Genomic DNA, 27,236 nt, shown 5'->3' on the forward strand with positions numbered 1-27,236 from the left:
AGTGATGGCCACCAACTCGTTTGGCTTTAAAAGAGGATTGGACAAATTCATGGCTGCTAGCCATGCTGGCTCTACTTCTGAATACCAGTTGGCGGAAACCACAGGGAGGGATAGTGTTATTGTGCTCTCGAATCATGCTTGAGGGTTTCCCAGAGGCATTGGTTTTGCCACTGTGAGAAGAGGATAGGCCATTGGTTTGATCCAGCACACTCTTTGTAATGTTCCTACGAACATTTTTGTAAAAGCTTAATGAGATTAAAGCAGAGCCATTCTGCTATCCTACCCCCACCCCACTTCCCTAAAAAAAAAATAAAAAAAAAATCAGGAAAGTTATCTGTGCCCACCCCGTCATGGTGGCAGCTTCATCTGTCTCCTCTCCCCTTAAATAGCTGAAAAGGTTTTGACCAGAAAGTTTGCTCCAGCTGAAGATAATAACAATAATAATATTTTATTTGTACCCTGGCTGGAGCCAAGCTCAGAGTGGCTAACATCATATAAATAATACAACATGCATTAAAACAAGCAACCAATCGATTAAAATGCATCCCAAATTAATTCAAATAAATTAAAATTAAAACTGGACAAATGACAATCCTCAGGTTAAAATTGAAAGCGGTTAATACTCGCCAGGATCAACTGTTTCCACTGATATTATAAGGACCTGTGAGCAGGCTGGGAAACCTCCTTTGTGCTTGTTCTTATACAAAGAGAAATTGAGTCAGACTGAACCCTGACCAAAGGCCTGGTGGAACAGATCCTTCTTGCAGGCCCTGCAGAAGGATGTCACATCTCGCAGGCCCTAGTCTCTTGTCAGAGAGTGTTCCACCAGGCTGCAGTCATGGCCGAAATTGGCTTTGGTTGAGGCCAGTCTAATTTCCCTGGGATCTCCTGGAATCTTCAGGGTGTTGTTATTTGCAGACCATAAGGTCCTCCATGGACATACGAGGAGAGGCGGTCCCATAGGTACAAGGGTCCTAGGCTGTATAGGGCTTTAAAAGTTAAAACCAGCACCTTAAACCTGATCCTGTACTCTACTGGGAGCCAGTGCAGCTGGTATAGCACTGGGTGAATGTGATCCTGCGGCGCGGGAGGACAAGTGGTGGGCTTTCCAGAATGGAGTAGTCTGTCCACATCTGCTGGGAGGATCCAGTCAAAGCTGTCCAATACTGGACCTGAGTACAGTTGAGGGGCCTCCAGTTCCGTTATTGTATCCAAATTGGCAGGGAGGTCACGGTGGAGCGACAGGACCTTCTCCGCAAAGAAGCTCGCAAATGCCTCACAGCTATAAGTCTGATTCATATTTAAATTTGGCTGTCCCTCTAGGGACGTAAGAGACCTAATTATACTAAAAAGTTGTCCCAGGTGAGAGCTAGTGGATGCAATGGAGGCTGAGAAGTAAGACTTCTTAGCTGCCTTCACTGCCATCTCATATGTCTTCATAAATGCCCTATAAGATGTTCTTGTGGCTCTGTCATGGGCACTGTGCTATACTCGCTCTAGCCGTCGTGAGGTCCTGCTTCATTTTCTGGAGCTCCTTGGTAAACTAGGGGGCCCGGTTTCTGCGGGGTCGCAGAGGACGCCTAGGTGCGATCTCATTGATGGCCACCAAGAGCCAGATCAATGAGCCAAGCTCAGTCAATGAGTCGCCAGGGGGAGCAGGGTCCCACAAGGCCTGACGGAATCCATCAGCATCCATCAGTGTCCACGGGTGAGCCTAAATAGGCTCGCCACCTAAGCAGGGTGGGGTGGGAAGTCAGACCATGGCACCTCCATTTAGCGGTACATGATCACATCTATGCCTGCACCAGAGATCAAATCCAGCTTGTGGCCTGCTTGATGTGTGAGGCCCAAAACAAACTGGGAGAGCCCTACTGTTGCCATGGAAGAGCCCAGGTCCAGAGCCTGTAAGGAGTGGGCAGCATCAGCATAGACAGTGAAGTACCCCAATACCAGTAGGTTGGGGAACTCCAAGGCCCAGCCGGTCACCACCTCCGGCAGGTCTGACAGGGTGGCTGCTGGTACGATAGGTGCCCAGTACACCTGCCAGATAGCCAAGCCCTCCTCAGCACCCCACACCAGGCCGTCACATTCAATGCCAGAAAACGATGATGATGGCAGAGCCCTGAAAGAACAATCTTCCCTGATTAACAATTCCGCCCCTCCCCCCGGCCCACAATCTGCGACTGGTGGAGGACGGAGAAATCTGGGGGTGCCTAACACATAATTGAAGGGAGCTCTAACAAGCGCGTCTCACCAGATAAGACTTATATCGCCTAATGAACCTGCACTGTGTGCAGTTTCAAATAGATGCCCATTGCTGCTCTCTACTGGGTGTGCTGCATATTGCAGCTACTGACTTTGTAGAATCGAATGCATTTAAAAAGATGCTGTAGGAATTACCAGGCATGACCTTGATTAGGGTACATTCAGACATGGGGAACATGGTGTCTCTTCCCCTGCTTATAATTCTAGTCCTTCCATCCCTCTCAGTGTGTCTTTCTGACGGATATACTAGCACCTTGAATGAAACCTCATGTTCACTCCAGTGGGTGTGGTGTGACATAAGACGCTCGGTAATAACATCACACAGCAGATTACAAAAAAGAAATAGGAGAAGAGTTAAGTATGATAGGGACCTGCTACCATAGTAACGTAATGAAGTACATATTATTTTAGCTTCAAAGGTAGTAAAGGCAAGATATCCTTGTGCACGACATCTGAGGAAAGAGAAATGAATCAAATCCTTCATTGTAACATCTGGAAGCCAAAGTTCATGAAGAAGAGTCCCATTTCCCTCCATGTTTCCCTAGCTGTTAATTTCTACATTATATCTGAGCTTTCACATGTAAAAGCCACTGCTGGGAAACAAATGAGATATAGTGCTCATTTCTATGCTGTTTGATTCAAGGAGAAAAAAATCCATTTGCAGTCAACCTAGAAAATCACAGGAGTAAACTGGTGATTTTTGGGGTCTGGTATGCACAAGAAAACACACCAGCACACAATACTTTTCTGTCTTTTTCATGGTTGAATCATGAGGGAGGGAACAGACAACTGTAGGCAAGTGTAGAAAGGGTGTGGGGGAATAGTAGCATTGTCCAGTGACGTCCCTTGTTGTCTCCCATGACACCCACTGGTGTGAACATGAAATTTTGTGCAAGGTGCTGGTATATCAGTCAAAAAGCCACAAAAAGTTGCAGTTCGACAACACAACAGGTATTGCAGTGTGAGAGGAACATCAGAGGGACAGAAGCACTAATACTATAACCAGGAAGGGAAGTAATGCATGATCTCCTGCAATGATTTTGCAAAGTTTTTTGCAAATAAAGTCGCTCAGATTCAGGAAGAAGTAGACTCCACCATGGGAGCAGGGCCAGGGCGGGAGAGTGCTAGAGTCCTGTCTAGTCAAGTTGCGTGGGATCAATTCCAATCTGTTACCTCCAAGGATGTGGACAGGCTGCTTGGACGAGTGAATCCAACCACCTGTCTCCTGGATCCTTGCCCATCCTGGCTTATAAAAGCTAGCCGGGAAGGACTGGGCGATGGGCTTCGTGGGGTGGGGAATGCTTCCCTCCGTGAGGGAGCCTTCCCAGACCCGCTGAAAGAGGCGGTTATTAAACCGCTTCTTAAAAAACCATCTTTAGATGCGGCCACGATGGCCAACTATCGCCCAGTCTCAAATCTTCCATTCTTGGGCAAGGTGATTGAGCGAGTGGTTGCTGAACAACTCCAGGCACGCCTGGAAGAAGCGGACCATTTGGATCCCTTCCAGTCGGGATTCAGGCCTCATCATGGGACTGAAACTGCCTTGGTCACACTGGTTGATGATCTCCGGCGGGCTAGGGACAAAGGTGAGAGCTGTTTCCTAGTTCTGCTGGATCTCTCAGCGGCATTTGATACCATCGGCCATAACATCCTTCTGGACCATCTTGAGGGGCTGGGAGCTGGGGGCACTGTCATACAGTGGTTCCGCTCCTTCCTCCTGGGCCATGTTCAGAAAGTGGTGTGGGGGGGATGAGTGCTCAGACCCCTGGGCTCTCACTTGTGGGGTGCCTCAGGGTTCTGTCCTCTCCCCCATGCTTTTCAACATTTACATGCAGCCGCTGGGAGAGATCATCAGGAGGTTTGGGCTGGGTGTTCATCAGTATGCGGATGATACCCAGCTCTACCTCTCTTTTAAATCAGAACCAGTGAAGGCGGTGAAGGTCCTGAGTGAGTGTCTGGAAGCGGTTGGAGGATGGATGGCGGCTAACAGATTGAGATTGAATCCTGACAAGACAGAAGTACTGTTTTTGGGGGACAGGAGGCGGGCAGGTGTGGAGGATTCCCTGGTCCTGAATGGGGTAACTGTGCCCCTGAAGGACCAGGTGCGCAGCCTGGGAGTCATTTTGGACTCGCAGCTGTCCATGGAGGCACAGGTCAAATCTGTATCCAGGGCAGCTGTTTACCAGCTCCATCTGGTACGTAGGCTGAGACCCTATCTGCCTGCAGACTGTCTCGCCAGAGTGGTACATGCTCTGGTTATCTCCCGCTTGGACTACTGCAATGCACTCTACGTGGGGCTACCTTTGAAGGTGACCCGGAAACTACAACTAATCCAGAATGCGGCAGCTAGACTGGTGACTGGGAGCGGCCGCCGAGACCATATAACACCGGTCTTGAAAGACCTACATTGGCTCCCAGTACGTTTCCGAGCACAATTCAAAGTGTTGGTGCTGACCTTTAAAGCCCTAAACGGCCTCGGTCCAGTATATCTGAAGGAGCGTCTCCTCCCCCACCGTTCTGCCCGGACACTGAGGTCCAGCTCCGAGGGCCTTCTGGTGGTTCCCTCACTGCGAGAGGCCAAGTTACAGGGAACCAGGCAGAGGGCCTTCTCGGTAGTGGCGCCCGCCCTGTGGAACGCCCTCCCATCAGATGTCAAAGCGATAAACATCTACCTGACATTCAGAAGACATCTGAAGGCAGCCCTGTTCAGGGAAGTTTTTAATATGTGACATTTTAGTGTATCTTGCCGCCCAGAGTGGCTGGGGAAACCCAGCCAGATGGGCGGGGTACAAATAATAAATTATTATTATTATTATTATTATTATTATTATTATTATTATTATCATTATTATTATATTCCCCGTGGCTGAATGCACCCTCATTAAGGCCCTAAAGAGCTTCCATAGGATATTTTTAAATGCGTTTGGGCCTATTTATTATACACCCGATTAGAAGAAGCAACGGAGCAGGAATTATACATTAGATGGATCTGCTACCATAGCAACATAATTAAATAATCTTATTTTTAGCTTCCGTAAAAAGAGCCCAGCATCAAAGCCTGACTAAATAGTTTATAGCCATAATTTGCAGGGTGGGAATGGGGTGGTAGTGGGAGGAAACCCACTTAGTACTGGTAATAACTCCATAGGAATACTCTGATTAAAATGGCCATTCCATTTCATATAACAATATATCATAATTACTAATCTTAAACATCTGCTCATGTCCTTGCCTAACAGTGGAATCCCATAAATAGAATCATAGAATTATAGAGCTAGAAGGGAGCTGAAGTCCAGCCCCTGGCAATTCTCAGAAGTAAGTCCTGAGTAGGACTCGCTGCCAGGAAAATGCGCACAGGATTGCAGCCGAAATATAATCAAATGAGTCAATATATTCCAGACTTTCTAACCGGTTTCTTAAATTTGGGGCCTCTATTGACTCTTGGGGATGTGGAACCTCAGACTTGGGAGCCAAATGTGGCCCTCCAGACGTCTCTGCCCCTAGGAACTCTCCTCAGATCGCTACCCCTCCTCTCCCCAGGCCATTCCCCCCCCCCCCGGTTTGCCACTGCTGATATTTTTGAATGGATGAATTTGCCACTCCATCACTGGCAGCAGCTCTCCAAGATTTCAGATAGGAGATTACTTGGGGATTATTATAATTAAAGTTATTAGTCACCTTTTTTTGCCACAGGCACCTCAAAGCGACTTACAGAAAAGGAGGAAACACATATATTAAAATCAGGGGTGGGGTTCTTTAAAACACCCCAAAAACTCTGAAAGTTAGTTACAGGCTAAAAGCCTGCTTAAAGAGGAATGTTTTCATCTGGCGCCTGAACATATGTAATGATGGCTCCAGGCAAGCATCCCTGCTAAGATCATCCCACAAATGGGGAGCCACTGCAGAAAAGGCCCTGTTCTGATGCTGCCACCCTCCAGACCTGTCATGGAGGAGATACATGAAGAAGGTCCTCATATAATGATTACAGGGTCTGGATCAGTTCATATGGAGAGAGGCAGTTGTTGAGGTACTGCAACCCTGAGCCATTTAAGGCTTTACAGGTGAAAACCAGCACTTTAAAATGGGGCCCGGAAACTGATTGGCAGCCAGTGCAGTTGGACCAGGATCAGTGCAATATGTCTTGCCTTGGTGAGCAACCCAGCTGCTCCAGCTGAAGTTTCTTCACTGTCCTCAAGGGCATCCCCACATCTAATGCGTTGTAATCTAAGATAGAGATTGCTGGAGCACAGACAACTGAGATGCCACTGGAGACAGAACCTGGGACTTTTGGATTGCAAGGCAGATGTTCTGTTGTTGTGTTGTGGCCTCCTGCCAGGGCCAGTTGGAAAAGGTGGTGACAACAAGGATCTTTCTCAGCTCTACCTAGAGATGCTTGGGATTGAACCTGGGACCTTTAGTAGATATAACATGCCTTCTGGGTCAGGCTGAACTAGGAAACAGCTCTTACCATTCCTTCCTGGCTGTAGATCACTGGTGCCTTGTCACACCATCAAGGTGTCCAGGGAATTGTTGGCCGTATTATAAGAAATCAATCTTTTAAGGCAGCAGCATGTACACTTCGGAACTCCCTGCTTGTTGACACCAGGCAGGCACTTTCACTGTACTCTTTTCAGCACCATTCTTCTTTAGACGAGCCTACCCAGATATGTAGAATGTTGATGTGTGCTTTAATCTTTTTTAAAGCTTATCGTTGATTCTAATTATAGTCATACCTTGGATCCCAAATGCCCTGGAAGTTGGACGTTTTGGCTCCCGGACACTGCAAACCTGGAAGTGATTGTTCCGGTTTGCGAACGTTCTTTTGGAACCCGAACGTCCAACAGGACTTCCGTGGCTTCCTGCAGGAGCTTCCTGCAGCCAATCAGAAGCCGCAATTTGGTTTTCGAACGTTTTGGAAGTCAAACAGATTTCCGGAACGGATTCCGTTCAACTTCCAAGGTCCTTTACAACCATGCAGTATAGTATAAATTTTATGGAATAAATAAAAGAAAGACTACCCTTATTCCTGTAACAGAATGAACTTTGACTTGTCCCTACCTGCTCTTCCTCTCTGAACCTACAGGCAGATAATCTCCTGTTGCCTTTTGTATTTTACAGTGGAGCTGAACGAGGTTGGCTTCAGATTTGTCAGGAGATGCATCAACGCCGTAGAGACAAAAGGTGAGTTCTACAGACATTGCATCTGGATGTTTCCCCCTTATACAGTATGATTGCATTTTTGAAGGGTGTGTGTGTGGATTCAGGGGTTCTGCATACATGGCTAGCAAGTGAGTGGGTGGGAAAGAGAGAATTTCCCATATTTCCGTAGCCCACATGCCCAGCAGGCATAGCCCAGCAAGCAAGGCAGAGAGTTTGAAAGCTCTTTTGTTTGATAAACAACAGAACAATTGAAATCTCTCCCCTATTAGCAGTACTTGAGCTTGTGATCCAACCCATTCAAGGTTATGATGACCCCATGGTGGCTTTTCTCCATACAGCTGCCCATATGAAAATAGCCAGACATTGCAAAACTGGTGTTGGGTTTGACATCAATTCTTGGTATACCAGAGTCTGGTCAGTAGCATTGGCTGAGATATTAACATGTCAGGTCAGAGTGGCAAAGGGCAAACACAGCCCCTACTCCTTTTGTAACATCAGGCAAATGTTTCTGAATGCATAAATTGTTCAGACTGTGACAGGAATCCACCCAACACTCATGGGAAAACGTGGTGCAAGCTTTTAGAGTAACCAAACAAAATCTTGTTACAAAGTATGAAAAAAGTCTGTAATTATATCAGGACAAGTTGTTCGTTGTTTACTGTTGCAACAGTTGTTTTCCGAAAAGGTATCTTCTGTTCCATGAAAAATAAATAAAAACATTATGAAAAGAAGAAGCTCTTCTCTCGCCAGGTCAGTCGATCGGGCACAAAATGACTTTAAGTTCTCTGCCTTGCTTGTGAGGGCAAGGCCCACTCAGTGTGCCAACTCTGGAAGTCCTGTGGAACTCTCTGCCACTTGAGATTCAGCAGGCGCATTCTGTGCCAACTTTTAAACACTGACTGAAAACTTCTCTATTCCACCAGGCCTATGCAGGCAATTAAGAGTACACCCCCCACAATGTTTGTGTTTTTAATTATTTTGCTTTTAACTTGCTTCTTAAAAGTATTATGATTTTACTGTATGTTTTCATAGTGTGATATAATACAGTGGCATATAAATATTTCTGTAAATAAATAAAAAAACTAGAGATGCTTGTGCAAGATCTCGTGGGAACTCTGATGGCCCTGCGAGATCTCGTGATAGCATTCCAGTGCTGTTGCAGTGAGTGGGCCTTGCCTCTCTGCGCCCTGCAAGCTGCAGAGCTTAAAAGCTATTTTCATGCCAGGAAACCCAAAGTAGACCCGGTACAAAACAAGCTTTTCAGTTCTCTGCCTTGCCTGGATTTATCATGCACAACCAGTCTGCAAGAAACCCATGCAAGTTAAATGCACACAAGATGCGATCACACTCTACTGCAATTTCTGCAGACAGTAACTCCAGTTTCTGTAATTTATGCAGGCTGCAATCCTAAACCCACTTATTTGGAAGTAAGCGCCATTGAACTCAATGACACTTATTCCTAAGTAGATGTGTACAGGATTGCACAGCTGGCGGTCTAAAAGCACTTGAAGAAAGAGAGTGGTGAAGTCCAACTTGCAGACATGCTTGCAATGTGAATAGCAGAGGCTTTTAAAAAAAATATATAAAGAGAAGTTGGAATGTTACTAGCAAAAGTGACCTAATATGCAATCTTAGAATTTGTTTTTGGAGGGGTGGGAAATAGACACGCTTCTTAATTGCTTGGAGAAAATTCAAGGCAGCTTAATGACCCAAAGTGACACAATAAAAAGTTGGGCCCAGTATTATTTTAGTTTTAGAGATCTTTATCATAAAAGTGCCATTAAAATAAATGGTGTCTGTTTCGCTCAGTGCTCAAGATGAAATCTTAGACAATCAGACTCTTTTGAAGGGCTGGCAGACAACAGCTGAGCAAATTTAATGGGAGCTTTCCTGAAATTCTGGCCTGCTTCAAATGTTGCCATTCTTTCTTTAAGCATCTTAGTGGGTTCTGTCTGGAATGTTTCCTTTCATGCTGCATCCTGGAGAAAGCAAGTTTCCAAGCATACCTGGTGAAGGTGGGCTCTGTTGTTTCCAGGAATCTCCCCTTAAGGGGCATCGTGCTCCCCCTACACCAAGGAAACCACCCTACAGATTTCTGCTTTTCTGCATCTGGAGAAGAAAAGTGGATTTCTTAGCACAAATTATTGTTCTTAGGAAATGAAGAAGCGTTCTCGGTGCTCATGAGTATCGGACTAGCCTTGTTGACTAAGAGAGCCGGAGTGGTGAGGTGTTTAGAGTGTCAGACTAGGACCTAGAAGATACAAGGGGTTGAATCCCCACTTGGCCATGAAGTTCACTGCGTATGACCTTGGGGGCCAGTCACTGCCTCTCAGCCTAACCTACTTCATAGGTAGTGTATCTGAAGAAGTGTGCATGCACACGAAAGCTCATACCTAGAACTAACTTAGTTGGTCTTTAAGGTGCTACTGGAAGGAATTTTTTTATTTTGTTTTGACTACTTCATAGGGTTGTTGTGAGGATAAGAAGAGAAGGAGAACATACCACCTTGAGCTAGTTGGAGGAAAAGTGGAATATAAATGTAATAAATAAGTAGAATGTATAACCAAATGCAAATGTGTGAGGTCCCTGGGGAGACACTTAGTAACCTGCAGCAGGGGTGGACGTGGCTGATGTCACTGGTACTTGTCTTCTGCTCTCACAGCTTGGTCTGGGTGAAGAGTGAAAGACCCTCTTGTTGGAGGAGGAGTTAGAACGTTGGCCCTGCCTCCTCTTCCTTGAGGATGAGAGGCAACCCTGAAGGATGTGATTTGTCCTCCTGCCTATCCCAAGAACATGGCCAAGTGAGGATTCAAACACTGGTCTCTTCAAGTTCCTAGTCCTCATTTAATCCCCACAACAACCCTGTGAGGGTAGGTTAGGCTGAGAATAGGTGACTGGTAAAGGTCACCCAATGAGCTTCTACACCATGCTGGCTCTTAAATTAATTTGTGACAGTTTTCAGTTTGTTTACTGGATAACCAGGAAACAAATTTTCCATATTGATCCCAAACCAACTAGATAGAGCAGTGGCACTCAGCTGGTGGTCTGCAGACTCCAGGGAGTCCACATAACCTACCTAGAGCAGGCTTAGGCAAACTTGGCCCTCCAGATATTTTGGGACTACAACTCCCATGATCCCTAGCTTAACAGGACCAGTGGTCAGGGATGAGGAATAGTAGTCCCAAAACATCTGGAGGGCCGAGTTTGCCTATGCCTGCAGAGGATCCGTGGCACGATTTGCATAGCAAAAACTACAACAGAAATACCAAAAAAATCAAAGGTAGGTGGTCCATGCCTTTTGAAAAACGGAGTCCACAGTACTTAGCTGATTTGGAACCACTGACACAGAGGATTAAAAATTTTATTTTTAAACAGTTCCTTCACCATATACGTATTATACCACACACTGGTTCCTGGACTACACTCAAAGCTTGCAGGAAATGCCTGCAGAGCAATATTACCGTATTTTTCGTCCCATAGGACGCACCTAGTTTTTTTGGGGGGAAATAAAGGAAATTTCCCCCCTTTATTTCCCTCCCAAAACCAGGTCGGGGAAACCAAACCAGGTCGAGGAACAGCGGTATGGCGGCACTCCGCCTCCCCGCTGTCCCCCGAGCTTGTGAGGCTGGCCAATGTCTGCCCGAAGCGCGGGGCACTCTGCTTCAGCGCGCCCCGCGCTCCGTGCAGCAGGCTGCTATCCGCAGCTTAGGGAGCCCTGCGGGAACTCCCGTGGGCTCCCCAGGCTTGCTGATAGCTTCCTGAAGCCTGGAGAGCGAGAGGGGTCGGTGCGCACCAACCCCTCTCGCTCTCCAAGCTTCAGCGAAAGCCTGTATTTGCCCCATAGGACGCACACAGATTTCCCCTTCATTTTTGGAGGGGAAAAAGTGCGTCCTATTGGGTGAAAAATACAGTATTTATGGAGCCTCCTTGGGGAAGCTGTGATGGCCTGAAATAATCTTTAAAGAAGACTCTGGGCTTGGTTCCATCCTGGCTCCTGCTTTTCCAGGCTCAGGGCAAGGATTCTCTCTATGTTACAGCTGCCTCGACCACCTGAAAAACAATTTCTTAATTTTAAGTGAGTGCACGAGATGGCGCCATTGAGCTTTGAGTGCCATTGAGTGCCTCCTAAGTCTGCTCTGCCAGGGCTTCAGGAGTAATGGTGTTTTCTCCCCCCCCCCCCCCCCGCTGTTCAGGTATTACAGTCGAAGGCGTCTATCGAACTGTTGGGAGCAACATCCAGGTGCAGAAGCTCCTGAATGCCTTCTTTGGTAAGAAACAACGATTCGTTGCCAGCTGGGCTTTATTTCTGTGGAATCATGGGGATTCTGATTTGCAATTTACTAAATCAAACCAAGTTTCCCCATAAAACCATTATATGCAATGGACCAAATTTTCTCAGTCCAGGTATGGTAGGAGATATGTTCCCCTTCCCCAATTCTTGGCACTTATGATCCTAGCAGAAGCTATACGGTTAAACACTATTTGCCGATCATATTCTGGAATATCATCTTTTAGATAACCAAGCAGAATTATTTTAGCTTTCAAGGGAATACGATATCCTGACATATCAGAGATATCAGCTTGAACGGATTTCCGGAATATTTCTATTTGAGTACAGTTCCAAAATATGTATATGTAACCTGCTTTATTTGATCCACATCTCCCTAACCTGTATATTAAAATTTATAATATCTAACTTTAATTGAGTCTACATCTCCTGTATCGGACAGGCTGTGCCACAGAATCATAGAATTGTAGAGTTAGAACAGACCTTGAGGCACATCTAGTCCAATGCGGGAATCTAAAGCATCCATGGCAGGTTGCCATCCAACCTCTGCTTAAAAATCTCCAGTGAAGAAGAGTCCACCACCTTCCAAGGGAGTCTATTCCACTGTCAAACAGCTCTTACCCTTAGAAAGTTCTTCCTGAAGTTTAGCTGGAATCTCCTTTCTTGTAACTTGAAGCCATTGGTTCGGATCCTAGCCTTCCGGAGCAGGAGAAAGCAAGCTTGCTGTATCTTCCATGGGACAGCCCTTTAGATATTTGAAGGTGGCTATCATAGCTCCTCTCAGTCTCTTTTCTTCCTGGCTAAACATACACAACTCCCTCAATCGTTCTTCGTAAAGCTTGGTTTCCAGGCCCCCTAATCATCTTGGTCACCATCCTCTGCACATGTTCCAGCCTGTCAAGTGTCATTATTTTTTTTATCATACTTTTATTGTGCTACCTGAAGGCCATGACACCATCCTTAACATCAGCAGACACGAAATATACTGTAAAACCACAACCAAAACTGGCAAAAACCTTGTTAAAAGAGAGAGGAGTTGCCTATGTATCGTATAAGTTAGATCCCTGAGTCCCCTTTACAATTAATGGCTAATTCATCCAAATTCATCACTCTAATCTCCCTAGCTGCCAGAGCATAGAGAGCAAATTGCTAAAATCATCAGCAACATTCTGCAGCCACTTCTTTCTCTCTGCCATAGTTAGGTTGATTTCCTGCGCAAACAAGGGTTTCATAAATCGATTTGTTGGTTCTGCACAAAGCCAGCATTGTGTTGTAGATAATGAGATATATATTCCACATACAGTTGCCTGCAAAATCAGAGTCTTCCTTCATAAGGGACCTTATTATATTGTCCATCCAGGGCCACTGTAAGCATTGCCTGGAAGCGCAGCTCTGTGAAGGCCGCTCTTAGCGAGGCGGACAGAATTGCACCGTTTTAATAAGTGGATATTGTGGCAAACATTTGGAGGAAATAATTGACTGCAAGTCTCTCCCCACTTCGTTCCAATAGAGCCAGTTCCTTATATGTCTCTTGTCCCTGCTCAAAGACGCTTGCAGCTTCTGTAAGTGGCAGTGGGCTAGGCAGTGCTGGATACCACCTTCCAAGCAGTTAGTATGTTCCAGTTCTTTATAACACAGTCTCTCATCTGGTAGGAGCTCAGTTTTTTCAAATAGTTTAGGCAGACGTAATCAGCTTTAGCCCTCATTGCAGTCATGCCAAGTTCCGATTCAGCTTGTCAATATCCTACTCCAGGTGTGGTCTGACCAAGGTAGAATAGAGCAATACTATGACTTCCCTTGATCTGGACATCATCATCATCATCATCAACAACAACAATAATAATAATAATAAAATAAGTTTATTATTTATACCCGCCCATCTAGTTGGGTTTCCTCAGCCACTCTGGGCAGCTTCCAACAAAAGATTAAAAATACATTAACACATCAGTCATTAAAAACTTCCCCAAACAGGGCTGTCTTCAGATGTCAACCAGACTTCTGTTGATGCAGCCTAGAATAGCATTAGCTCTTTTTTGTTGCTGCATCTCACTGTTGACTCACATTAAGCTTGTGGTCTACTTAAAACCCCTAGATTCTTTCACATGCGCTACTGCCAAGACAGGTATTCCCATCTCACATTTGTGCAGCTGGTTAATTCTGCCTAAGTGCAGAAGCTTACCTTTGTTCCTGTTGAAATTCACTGTGTTATTTGGGGCCCAGTTCTCCAATTTGTTACGGTCATCTTGAATCTTGTATCATCCCATATGAACCTGCCTGGGTTTTGAGATCTTCAGGGGAGTCCCTTCTATCAGTCTGGCCACCCTCACAGGCCTGCTTGGTGGGGGAACAGGAGAGGGCCTTCTCAGTGGCTGCTCCCAAGCGTAGTTCAGCAATGGAACAATAAATCATCTGAGGCCAGTGAAGTGAACTCTTTATTCAACGAAACAATCCACAGCTCCAGCCCAGTGGTCTCAGCAACTCTTTCTAGGAGGTCTTGCCCCAATGAAGCGTTTGCAAGGACTGAAGGTCCCTGCCTTCCCAGTGCCCAGTAGGACTTCTCCTCTCCAGAGTCTTTCCCATGCAGTCTCAGGCTGTGTCTTCACACAACCACTCTCTGCTCTGTTTCGTTTGTGAGTTTTAGGAAACTGGGGGGGGGGGAGGGGAGGTGGTTACAGCAGGAGGGAGTGACTCCCTTGCTTCTTCAGCAGCCAGCTTCTCTGTCTCCTGGATCCACTCCTCTCCAGCCCCTGCTTCTGCCTCGGAATATGAACTGTTCTCTGCTGCAGCATGACCCTGCTCACCAAACCCTGTTGCCTCTTCTGCTTCTGACACCTCCTCCAAGTCTGCTCCTTCTCCCTCTGACCACTCATCATTGTCCTATCACCAATCCCCTGGCTCTGAGCCTTCTACCCCTGGGGGTCCCCTAGCAGGTTTCCCGGCTAGTGCCTCCTAGCGCTTCTCTGCATCCAGCCAGTCCATGACATAGAGGGTCTGCCCAATAAGGATTGTAAGGATTCACATTGTACTCTGAACTTTGCTACCATGGTGGTTTAAGGATGATTTTCATACTGCTGTGATTTCCTGTTGCTTGTGCAGTTGTGTGGTGTAGCAGTTAGAATGTCTGACTAGAACATGGGAAAGACCATGGTTCAAATCCTCCCACTCAGCCATAAAACTCCCTGTGTATGACCCTGGTGGCCAGTCATTGCCTCTCAGCCTAACCTACCTCACTAGGCTGTTGTGGTATTGAGGAAGGGGAGAGCCATGTATGCCACCTTGAGCTCCTTGGAGAAAAAGGTGGGATATAAATGCAATAAATATTTAGTAATTTAGGGGCCTTGATGCACAAGAGAATTGGGTCTTTACAGCATCTCTTAGAATCATAGAATCATAGAGTTGGAAGAGACCACAAGGGCCATCGAGTCCAACCCCCTGCCAAGCAGGAAACACCATCAGAGCACTCCTGACATATGGTTGTCAAGCCTCTGCTTAAAGACCTCCAAAGAAGGAGACTCCACCACACTCCTTGGCAGCAAATTCCACTGTCGAACAGCTCTTACTGTCAGGAAGTTCTTCCTAATGTTTAGGTGGAATCTTTTTTCTTGTAGTTTGGAACCATTGCTCCGTGTCCGCTTCTCTGGAGCAGCAGAAAACAACCTTTCTCCCTCCTCTATGTGACATCCTTTTATATATTTGAACATGGCTATCATATCACCCCTTAACCTCCTCTTCTCCAGGCTAAACATGCCCAGCTCCCTTAGCCGTTCCTCATAAGGCATCGTTTCCAGGCCTTTGAACATTTTAGTTGCCCTCCTCTGGACACGTTCCAGTTTGTCAGTGTCCTTCTTGAACTGTGGTGCCCAGAACTGGACACAGTACTCCAGGTGAGGTCTGACCAGAGTAGAATACAGTGGCACTATTACTTCCCTTGATTTAGATGCTATACTCCTATTGATGCATCACAGAATTGCATTGGCTTTTTTAGCTGCCGCGTCACACTGTTGGCTCATGTCAAGTTTGTGGTCAACCAAGACTCCTAGATCCTTTTCACATGTACTGCTCTCAAGCCAGGTGTCCCCCATCTTGTATTTGTGCCTCTCATTTTTTTTGCCCAAGTGCAATACTTTACATTTCTCCCTGTCAAAATTCATCTTGTTTGTTTTGGCCCAGTTCTCTAATCTGTCAAGGTCGTTTTGAAGTGTGATCCTGTCCTCTGGGGTGTTAGCCACCCCTCCCAGTTTGGTGTCATCTGCAAATTTGATCAGGATGCCCTTGAGTCCATCATCCAAGTCATTGATAAAGATGTTGAATAAGACCGGGCCCAAGACAGAACCCTGTGGCACCCCACTAGTCACTCTTCTCCAGGATGAAGAGGAACCATTGATGAGCACCCTTTGGGTTCGGTCAGTCAGCCAGTTACAAATCCACTGAGTGGTAGCATAGTCAAGTCTGCATTTTACCAGCTTCTTTACAAGAATATCATGGGGCACCTTGTCAAATGCCTTGCTGAAATCAAGGTAGGCTACCTTCTCCCTGTTGATCTGCTAGTCAGAGGACTCTTTCGGATCTTGTGTTTCATTGGCATTCCCCAGGACACTACAGGCCTCTTCAGCTGTAAGGTGGCTCAATCATAACCTGACCAAATTTGGAAAGGGAAGAAGAGACATTGCTTTGAATTATGCCTGTCTTCGCATTTGGTCTGAATATGTGCAGAGGGATAAATGTTCAGCCTACAATCTTTGGAACAGAGAGAGATTGAAAGAGAGAAAGGATGCATTTGGTACCCTCCACTTCAGTCAAAAAGGCTTCCAGAGTGGCTTAGAAATACTCAAAGCAAGACTGCCCAAAGCTTATGATCTCTGTATTAAACACACACACACACACACACACACACACACACACACACACAAAAATAAATCCAAATTCAGGCATCCATTTTGAACAGTTGTTCCTATAGCCCATCTGGCACAGTTCAGGGGTAGGAGGTGCTTCGTGGAGCACCAGAAAAATGGAGAAATGCAAAAGGGGGAGTTTGGTCAAGTTTAGAATACTTGAAAAGTACAAATGGGGAGTTGGGGTGGGGATGCAGCTAATGGTTCACAACTGCTGTAGGTTTTGGGAGAAAGGGCAGCTGTAGATTGAGCAAGAGAGTTGATTTTCTTGAGACCAAGGGGAGAAATAAAGCTTGCAGAATGACACAAGGCTTCCCAGCCTGTTAGGAAGAAAGCAGGCTATCAAACCTGATAAAGGCATGTGAACACAGAGAGCAAGATACTGACATTTTGGGAGAGGTTGAAAAAATAAATGGCTGGTGCGGCCTTTTAGAGAAACTGTAGTTGAAACTGTTGGAATTCAGGGAGCAACAAGCTTTCAGAAGTCAGAAAATAAGACAGAGGGGCTTTAAATAAGGAAACCTGAAGGTTCTGGATGCAAGCTCAAACCTAAGAGTTCTGCAAGGAAACAATGATGTCTACCAATTTGGATGGCTTTTAAAGGAGGATTAGGCTAACCCATGGAGGAGAGTGGCTGTTGATGTTTACTCTGCATTTGGGGGCAGCAATGCTTCTGAATCCCAGCTGCTGGAAACATAAGGAGAGATGACTGCTCTTGTGCTCGAAGCTTGCTTGGTGGTTTCCCATTCGGCCACTGTAAGAACAGGATGCTGGATTAGAAAGGTCATTGGCCTGATCCAGCTGGCTCTTCTTATGCTCTTACATTACTATATTTCAGAGCAGGAACGGCTTGCAGATAATAGGCTAATGTTTGAAGGTATTCTTTTTTTTTTAATGGTAGAAAACCAGTAGCATGTAAAAAAGCAACATCACAAAAACAATTTGCAGTTTGCACACTCCCTTCACCCCAGGAAGAAAGGGACAACCAGTTATCAGAATTAGAGCTATGTGGAATGAGTTAAGAGTCCCTTCCAACTCTATGATTCTGTGAACTCTCAGGCATGTGGTAAATTCTCAGGATGGGACAGAATCCCAACAAGAGTGCTGAAATTTCATCTCAACTCCTCCCTCATTGTCTACCTGGGTTCTACCATAACCAGCAGCCTCTCCATCGATGCTGAGCTGTATTGGCAAGGCAGCTCTGGCAATGGCTCACCTCTCCAAAAGGGTATCGGAGAATGTGATGCTAACAACCAGTACCTAGATGAAGGTCTACCAGGCTTGTGTGTTGAGCACACTGCTTTATGGAAGTGAATCGTGGGCAACTTACAACCTAGAAGCGCGATGCCTCAACACCTTCCACATGTGCTACGTCAGGAAGATTTTGCGCATCACATGGCAGGATAGAGTCTCAAACAAACCCACATTCTCAGCAGGTTCGCACTGTCTCAGCAATATCTGTGCTGGCTTGGTTATGTCCACAGAATGGAAGATGGCAGGACCCCCAGGGACATGCTCCATGGGGAGCTTCAAGAACCAGGCCCATAGGCAGACCAACTCTGCATTACAAAGGTGGGCAAATGAAGGCGGGCAACATCAACCCTGCTGTGTGGGAGTCCCTTGCAGACAACCGCAGTGCCTGGAGACAGACTGTCAGGTTGTATAACTACAGCAGTGACCAGAGGAGGTCGCTGGGAGGAGGTCACAGAGGAGCTCACAGAGAAAAACGCCATGTTGCATCTGCAGCAGCACAGCTGGATGCTTTCATCTGCCCCAGCTGCAACGAAACATGTCTCTCCCGTATCAGCCTCTAGAGCCACAGCAGACGATGCAACCTTCCAGCAGTTTGACTTCACCCCCAAAGGCGCATTCCTGCACGGTCTCCTGAGACAGACAGATGCCAACAACTAGGGGCAGGACAGCAGGAAGAGGGAGTTTTTGGAAATGTGAATATTTCATACATAACAATAGATAAATGTACGTTAGACTGGGAATTAATAGAATGAAGCTGCACATATCACAACTGTAATAATGGTAGAATCAACAGCAGGAAAACAACAGAGGTTAAGCAGAGGTGGATACGTTTACAGAGGTTATTTTGATTTACACGCCCAGCAAATAATCTGCTAGAGATTTTGGAAAGTGCCTCGTCTGTCTGCCAGGTCTTTGTGTGTTCGGACACCTTTCCTGGATATCATTGCCCAATTTGACATCCAATGAACCTGAACATTGTAGGATTCAGGTCAGATACAATTATGTACTTCTTGATGTAGCACATAGGTAAACAGTGGAACTCACTCCCACGTGGAGCAGTGATGGCTACCAGCTTGGACGGCTTTAAAAGAGGATTCGACCAATTCATAGAGGAAAAGGAGGCAATGCTCTTTCTCCAAAGCCAGACCGAGTAAAGTGTCTGAATATTAATTGGTGGAAACCATTGGTGGAAACATTGGTCACTGTGAGAACAGGAGGCTAGACTAGATAGGCCACTGGCCTGGTCCAGTAGCTGGGCTCTTCTGATGCTCTTATGGAACCTCCAGACCCAGAGGCAGTCTATCTGGATTCTTAGGTCAGTAGGGACCATTTGGCCACAGTGAGCACAGGAACCTAACCCGGATGGGTTGTTGGCCTGATCCAGGAGGCTCTTACACTGTGAGGAGGGCTTGGGCTTAGAAAAAGTAAATCATGGCACCACTCTTTCAAGATCTTAGTGGGTGGCTTTGCATGAAGGCTGGAGGGGACTTGGTCTGCCAACTCTTTCCCATTACATCATTGTGGAAGCCAGGTGGTTGTTTGGAGTCAGGGCCAGCTGGCTGCTATGATGGTGTTAATATCGACACTTTCTAAGAAATAAATCTCCCGGCTCCCCATCACTTTCTGAGCAGGTCCTTTTTATTGCCAATCAGCAAAGTGCCTGCTGATTCCTGTAAGAGCCCTACTTCCTTGGCTGCCCCCTTTTTTTTGTTTCAAAACACTTGGCTGTGCTCTCCCTTGCCGTTGTTATATTGGATTCCTGTAGAGTCTTGAGTTGTACAAGGCAGGGTCACACTCTCTGATGATTAATTACATGGGACAAAGTGTGTTTGATGGCTGTTAATAGTCCTCCTGCCTTTCCTCTGGGCAAATAGCTCCGTGTGCTTTCTATCGAGAGACCCTGCTGGGGTTTGTTAAATGTGCTTTGGTTTGGTTGTCCAGTTTGCTACTGCTGCTGCTGCTTCTGGCACCATCAATCCCACTTGACACTAACAAAACATAGAGCTGCAATGGATTAGAAATTCTAGGTGCAAATTCTAGTGTGGCCACTGGGAACCCCCAGACTGGATTACTGCAATGCACTTTGTGTAGGACTGCCCTTGGGCCTGTTTCAGAAGCTCCAGCTGGTGCAGAGCACTGCAACCAGATTGCTGATGGGAGCTTCTGGCTGAGGGCATGCGACACCATTGTTAAAACAGCCGCACTGCACTGCCCATCTACTACCGAGCCAGGTTGCATTGATTTACAAAGCCCTGAACAACCTAGGTCCAGGGTAAACTTCACCTGAACCTTATAGTATCCCAACTTGATCTCTGAGATCATCTGGAAGAACATCGTTGGTTGTTCGCCAAGTTGGTGAGGCTCATTTGGTGACAGTGATAAGTCAAGCCTTTAGTGTCATGGGCCCAGTCCTGTGGAACTCTCTGCCACTGGAGATTCAGCAGGTACTTTCTGCTTCAACTTTTTAACCACCTGCTGAAAACTTCTATTCCACCAGCTGTGTGCAGTATCCAGAGTGGAGTCTCTTTAGGTGACTGAATGGTGTCTTGTATACCTCCTTCCAGAAACTCCTGGTGCCAATTGTATTGCTTTCCTTTCCTTTGGACCACATCAGGGGGTCTTGTTGTCTGGGCAGCCCAGGACCTCCATACACACTGCACAGGCTTGCACCCCAGAGAGGTGACTTTGCTGCTGCAAACGCAGCAAAAGCAATAGAGGAGGCAGCAGTTATGAGTTATAAGCTCAACCTGATTGGCATAAGATACAAGCAGAAAGTGTGGCCTCAAATCAACACTGTCAGAACAGTCATACCTGAACTTTGTGAATGTTTCTCTGATTCCATTGAACAAGCTCTACTGAGCTGACAGCATCAAAGCAAGGTGGAGCTGCATCAAAGAGGCAACCTACGACATAGGCAGTCAAAGAGAAGAACAGATCCACGACTGGTCTGAGGCCGGCATAAAAGACACGGAGCCTTGTTATTGCTGCAACAGTCTTTTGTGAGCTACCCTGTTGAAAGATGCTTTCTACACTGAGAAAGTGATACCCAGTGAGTTGCCAGACAGTGTGCCAACGACTAAAGCTGCCTTGGAGTGTTCAACTCACTGCTGACAGCGGCAGCACTCACCAAATATATGAAGGCTTGAACAAAGCCTTTGGACCAACAATCAAGAAAACTCTTCCCTCGTCTTGCAGGAGAGACTGAAGCCAATAGCAATGAAGGCAATGAAGAATACATCCTTTCACATTGGGTTACCAGCATTTGTTTTTAACTTCTTTCCTTTTAATTTCTTATGCTTCCCTTGTATGTTTTTATCTTATTTTTACTGTTGTAAACTGCCCTGATATATTATTGTAATACGGTCGGATCTAAATATTTTTTATAAATAAGTAAGTAAATAAATAAATAACCCAGGGTGGTGGTAGTGGAGAGATGCACCTGTCCTTTGGAGAGCCCCAGGTAGCTCCGCTGCTCACACTTTTGAGCCATTCTTCTCCCCATCCCCAGTGGAAATTTGGGGGTGTCACTTTCTCCATTAAATACTGTCTTTTGCACTTCCACAAAAATGTTGTGGTCGCTTGGATGAATCTCATCACGGGGACCGTGTTCTGGATATTCTCTGTGCTTCCCCCTTGGCCTTCTTTCAATACCAAAAAGGAATTCATTTGTCATTGGGAACAATAAAATGAAAATAACAAGGAGAGCAAATTTCAAGTGGAACACCAGGGGAAGGTGGTGTAACACTGTGGTTTTCTCAGACTGTTGAGCCTGAAATGTTTTAATTGCTTCCCTTCACAGAACAAGAAGTTACAAACGGTGGTTTCCTGGTCTGTTTTCTAAACCTTTCAAAAAAAAATTGCCTCTTCTCTTTTCCTCTCTCCAGACCCGAAGTGCCCAGGGGATGTGGACTTCCAAAATAGTGACTGGGACATCAAGACAATTACAAGCTCATTGAAGTTCTACCTCAGGTAGGTTCTTCTTTCTCAGTTTCTGCTTTCTAAAATATCTGACCTTTATCCAACTAATCTGCACAGAGTGGGTGGACAGAGGGCATGGAGCTGGTTAAAAACAGCTTTCCTGTGTTTCACTGCACTTGTCTTATCCTGTGAGCACTGCCTTAGATGGCTGCTCCATTTGCCCAATTCTCTCCACTCAAGGTGTCAGTGGAAATCTTTCCCAGCTATACTCACCTGAAGCTGAGGAAGTGACCGAAGTCCTTCTGCATGCAGAACAGGAGCTCTTCCACTGAGCTGTGTCCCTGTCCATGAAACAAGGAAACTTCAACTCATATCACCAGGGCCTTGTACATAGAGTGGTCTTGATGGAATTTATTGAGATTTTTTAAAACAACAACAACATACAAATTGTTCCAGATTGAGTAGAGCACAGCTGTGCCTCCCTGTTTCCTATGGAACTTATGCATTGAACTCTCTCTTTCTTTCCCCCACCACAGGAATCTCTCTGAACCTGTCATGACGTATAAGCTTCACAAAGAATTGATCTTAGCTGCCAGTAAGTGCCTGGGAGCAGGGTGGTGGTGAGCTGCTATTAAGAGTAGTTTTCTGAAGGGTGTGAGCTCATTTGCCTGATGAGGACAAAGTTCTATTCTCTGGAATGTTAGATCTGTGCTAAGCGCCTTGGAAGAACCACTTTCTCATGTTCTGTAAAGGAGGTGATAGCACATAGAAAACAGGGACATGTGCCTCCTCTCCTCTCATACAAACCAAGGCAGATCCTACTACTTACCTCCCAAAATGGATATTTCCTCCTCCTCCCAACTGCCCCCCCCAATTTCTTTTTTGTATTGTGTATGCCTACTAAGGAAGATAATAATGCAATAAAATTTGAAACAGTAACAGTTCATTGCACGTGTATCCAAAATCGGATTAAAACTATTGAGTTTAATTCACCAAAATTGATGGACTTGATCCTGTGTTACCTGCTTTTCAAAGTCTAATAGTCAATAGACCTCCAGTGCTTCCCCTGCTGCCCCCTTGCAGGATTACCCACTTTGAGAACCACTGAGCTAGGGCAAGAACAGCAAATCTCACTTGAGGACGTCATGGCCAATGTCCCCCCCCCCCCCATTGCTCCATGGACAATCAAAGCAGCATGGTTAATTAACTCTGAAACCTTTCAATTAGGTCGACAGTCCAAATTTGCACAGTATTGTATTACTAGGCCCGGACAACAATTTAATTAAATGAGTGGATAAATCAAGAATCTGGTCATCTTGATTGAACTCCTGCTGGCTGTAATGAGCTCCCTGGTGCTTCCCGTTTTTGGCATCCAACCTCCTCTCCCTGTTTCTCTGTGAATGGATTTGTGGGTTTGCAAGCTAGCTTGAAGCACAGGCTTCCTTAAGCAAGTGCAAGAGAGCCTTCACAACTTACCCTCTCGCATCCTATCCCACGGGTTGAATTAATACAATTTATCTTTGCTTGGTCAGTAAAATGTGTGTAAAATCACATAGCGATCATTAAAAATGATTGCCAAGTACTTGCAAAGTAATATTAATATTTGTTAATTAATTAATTAATTATCATCGCCTGACATTTGCAGAAGGTAAAATTAAAATTCCTTGGTTTTCTGAAAGCCATTTATGTGCTTCTTCATTAAACGTAGACTTAACAAGCTAAATGTTATCCAATTAATAGCAGGTTGTAATCCCTCACACTCAAGAACATATTTTAAAAAAACCCTCACTGAAGAAATTTGCAAAAATTAAGCTTCGCACTGTAGTATCTCAGGGACAGCTTAAAAACCTCCACTACCTCTCACAGGAGTCTGTTCCACTGTCAAAACAGCTCTTACTGTCAGAAGATTCTCCTTGGCTCAACAGTGGCCAATCGCAGAGGCATCTTGGAGGCCTGTTATCACTCAGCAGGGAGGCTCCTACCTCTGCACCTTGGCTGCGAAGGTGCTTTGGGACAGAGCCAGGACCCTGGGAGAGGACAGTTTCAGTCAATCAATCAATCCCTCTAACCTCCACCAGTTTTAGACTACAACGCCCATCAACCCAGCGTTATGTGGCTGTGCTAGCTGTGGCTGATGGGAGTAGTAGTCCAAAACAGCTGGAGAGCATGGTGTGTATGTGGAGACTCAGAGCTGCATGGGAAAATGCATGCATAAGAGTGAAGGATTCTTCTAGTTTAAATGGTGAGGTGGTAGAAATGGAGCTTTGGAAAGGAATCACAACACTCATCCAGTCCAGCCCCTGGAGGTGCTGGAATCATAGCTAAAGAAACTCTGACAGGTGGCCACCCATCCTCTGCTTAAAAACATCCAAGGAAGGAGAGTCCACCACCTTCCAAGGGAGACAGTTCCACCGTTGAAATGGCTCTTACAGTCAGAAGGTTTTTCCTAATGTTTAGTCAAAATTTCCATTTGAAACCATTGGTTTGAATCCAGCCTTCCGGAGCAGCAGAAGACAAGCTTGCTCCATCTTCCATGGGACAGCCCTTCAGATATTTGAAGATGGTTCTCATCTCACCCCTCAGTCTCTTCCAGGCTAAACAAACAAGGAGGGGGAAACTATATTGAAAATTTACCCGGGCCATCAACAATTCCCTCTTTTAGCAGCCTCTGACTTCTCTGTTCTTCCCAGTTCTTTTTCAAATGCTATGAGCTGTGTCTAAATAAGAAACTGCCTGTGTTTTGAGTTCCACTTAATTCTGCACAAAATCCTCCCTGCCCTCAACAAGATTTTAGCAAAATCAGTATTGTGACACTGATTTTCATCGCAGCCAAGAGCAGCTGTTGCTCGTTGCAGTTAATATTTTTTATTATTTAATACAATTTGTACAATACAATTTGTACACTACTTGGGTTCCTCCCCCCTAAATGCACCTCAAAGCAGTTTACAAAAAAGATAAAATAGTAAAATTACCAATAAGAAAATTTCAACAGGTAAAAGTAAAATAATAATAATAAATTTAACAACAATAATTTTAAGACTTCCCAAAATGTGAAAAGACGAAAAACAGATTAGAACTCACCCCAGCTTTGTAAACATCTAGGTAGAGTTGCCAAAATAAAAATGTTTTAACAGGTGGCGCCTGCCTGATGTCATTAGATGCTGCCACACTAAAAGATTGAGTTAGTTCGCACACTTTTTGTTTTGAAAGCAGCAACCCTGGGGGAGCCTGAATCACAATCTGGAAGTGAGGAGAGACAGTGTAACTCCCCCAATTGACGTTTCCTGTTTAAACACACACACAGCAGCTGCTGTTTGCACCAGAAGCGAAGCCTCTGTGTATTTACCTCAAACTGAAAATCTGATTATTTTTTCCTTCCTAGAGTCTGACAACCTGGATTATAGGCTGGGGGCGATCCATTCCCTTGTCTATAAACTCCCTGACAAAAACCGAGAGATGCTAGAAATGATCATCAGGCACCTGGTCCAGTAAGTTGGCGTTTCTATGCAAGATTCCTACTGTAAAGTAGGGGGGTTGGCAGCTGGCGGACTTCTGCTCAACTGTGCCCTGGGCCTGATTCCAGAAGCTCCCTGCAAGTGATCAGGACTCCAGCAAGAGTGATCTATACAAGGGGGTGGGGAGAGAGAAGGAAGGGGTTGGACACAGTGGTTGTTGTTGTTTTTTTGTCTCTGGACACACCCACTGCCAGCATTAGGCTCCATCCACAGTTGACATGTGACTTCTGTCAGAGTTGCCTTCCACAGAAGGGTTGCTTGTCAGGATTTTGCCTTCATGGTATGTATGTGTGGTGCAGTGTGGATTGAACTATAGACCCAACAGAGTCTTGGCTATTGGTGATGGCCTAACACATCCTCTCTTCTTCGGGGTTGCCCATGATGGGTACATAACGCCAGCTTGCCCCGACAGCCCTGGTTACCAATTAGTTTCCAGAGTGCTGGGTATGACCTATAAAGCCTTAAACGGCTCAGGACCCAAATACCCCAAGGGCTGCCTCTCTCCATATGAACTGACCCAAACCCTGCAGTCATCACCTGAGGCCCTCCTTCATGTTCCTCCTCTGCAAGGATTCTGGAGGGTGGTAACACGAGAATCGGGCCTTTTCAGTGGTGGCACCCCACTTGTGGTATTCTCTCCCCAGAAAGATTGCCGGTGGCAGCAGACTTTTGTCAGGCCTCTGGCTTTTAATTATCTGTGGCCCTTTTGTGCAGGTGTGTTTGCGTTTCAATCCAGTTTTTAAAAATGTGAAGATGTTTTAGATTTTGTTTTTCATGAATGCAGTATTTATTTATTGTTGTAAACCACTTTGAGTTACTTATATAAAATAAAAAACCAATAAGTTTAGTAAATAATAATAATCTAGAAATGGGAGGCTGTTGTAATTCTGATACGGCAAGGAGGATGTTTGAGAACAAGCCTTGGCTTTCAGAGCAAAAGGGTTTGATTGTTTCCAGACCTCAGGAAAATCAGTTTTAGAAATGTGATTTTTTCTTCTTCTCCAACAAAGCACCACTCTTTAAGTGCGTGTCAGAGGAAAATATGTCTGGTTTTGGCAATTTGAAATTTCATTGTGCAATTGCTGGGTGTGATGTAGATTATAATCTCCAGCCTTTTCCTCTTTCTGGTTTCAGTCTTCTGGCATAGATTTCGTTGCAGGCTCCAGTGGCCCCAAAGATTTGTTGAAATCCTCCTCCTCCTTCCATATTTTATTGGTTTTGTTAGGACTTACAGACATGGCAAAAAGAAAGAAAACAAAGAATGAAAAATAAAGATAATAAAGCAGTGGTTCCCAAACATTTCAGGCCCCCTTGGTTCCATAAACTCACGCCAAATGCCCCCCCACCCTATAAAAAGCATCATTAAAAATAGTGATTTGCACGACCCACTAGAGAAGATAATAATGCAAATAAGAAGAAGAGGAAGAAGAGTTAACAGTTGATTGCACATTTATTCAAAACTCAATGAATACTATTTAGTTTAATTAATAACACGGTCTTGAAAGACCTACATTGGCCCCCAGTACGTTTCTGAGCACATTTCAAAGTGTTGGTGCTGACCTTTAAAGCCCTAAACGGCCTCGGTCCTGTATATATACCTGAAGGAGCGTCTCCACCCCCATCGTTCTGCCTGGAGACTGAGGTCTACGCTGAGAGCCTTTGGGTGGTTCACTCGCTGTGAGAAGCCAAGTTATAGGGAACCAGGCAGACGGCCTTCTCAGTAGTGGTACCCGCCCTGTGGAACACCCTGCCACCAGAGGTCAAAGAGAAAAACTACCAGACTTTTAGAAGACATCTGAAGGCAGCCATGTTTAGGGAAGCTTTTAATGTTTAATAGACTATTGTATTTTAATATTGTGTTGGAAGACACCCAGAGTGGCTGGGGAAACCCAGCCAGATGGGTGGGGTATAAATAGTTTATTATTGTTGTTGTTGTTGTTGTTG

At 45.5% G+C, this 27,236-nt stretch overlaps 1 protein-coding gene across 3 annotated transcripts in view; it reads left to right on the plus strand.

Moving 5' to 3' along the window:
- OPHN1 (oligophrenin 1) overlaps positions 1-27,236 on the plus strand; it is a 125,733-nt gene that overhangs the window by 61,009 nt on the left and 37,488 nt on the right. For all 3 annotated transcript variants that reach the window (XM_081847003.1, XM_081847004.1, XM_081847002.1), the window contains 5 exons: positions 7,384-7,446; positions 11,619-11,693; positions 21,744-21,828; positions 22,314-22,372; positions 25,160-25,265. In XM_081847003.1, the coding sequence (XP_081703129.1) occupies positions 7,384-7,446; positions 11,619-11,693; positions 21,744-21,828; positions 22,314-22,372; positions 25,160-25,265 (388 nt within the window). The remainder of the gene's footprint in view (positions 1-7,383; positions 7,447-11,618; positions 11,694-21,743; positions 21,829-22,313; positions 22,373-25,159; positions 25,266-27,236) is intronic.

This window comes from Podarcis erhardii (assembly GCF_964252035.2).
Source record: "Podarcis erhardii genome assembly, chromosome: Z".
Classification (NCBI taxonomy): Eukaryota; Metazoa; Chordata; class Lepidosauria; order Squamata; family Lacertidae; genus Podarcis; species Podarcis erhardii.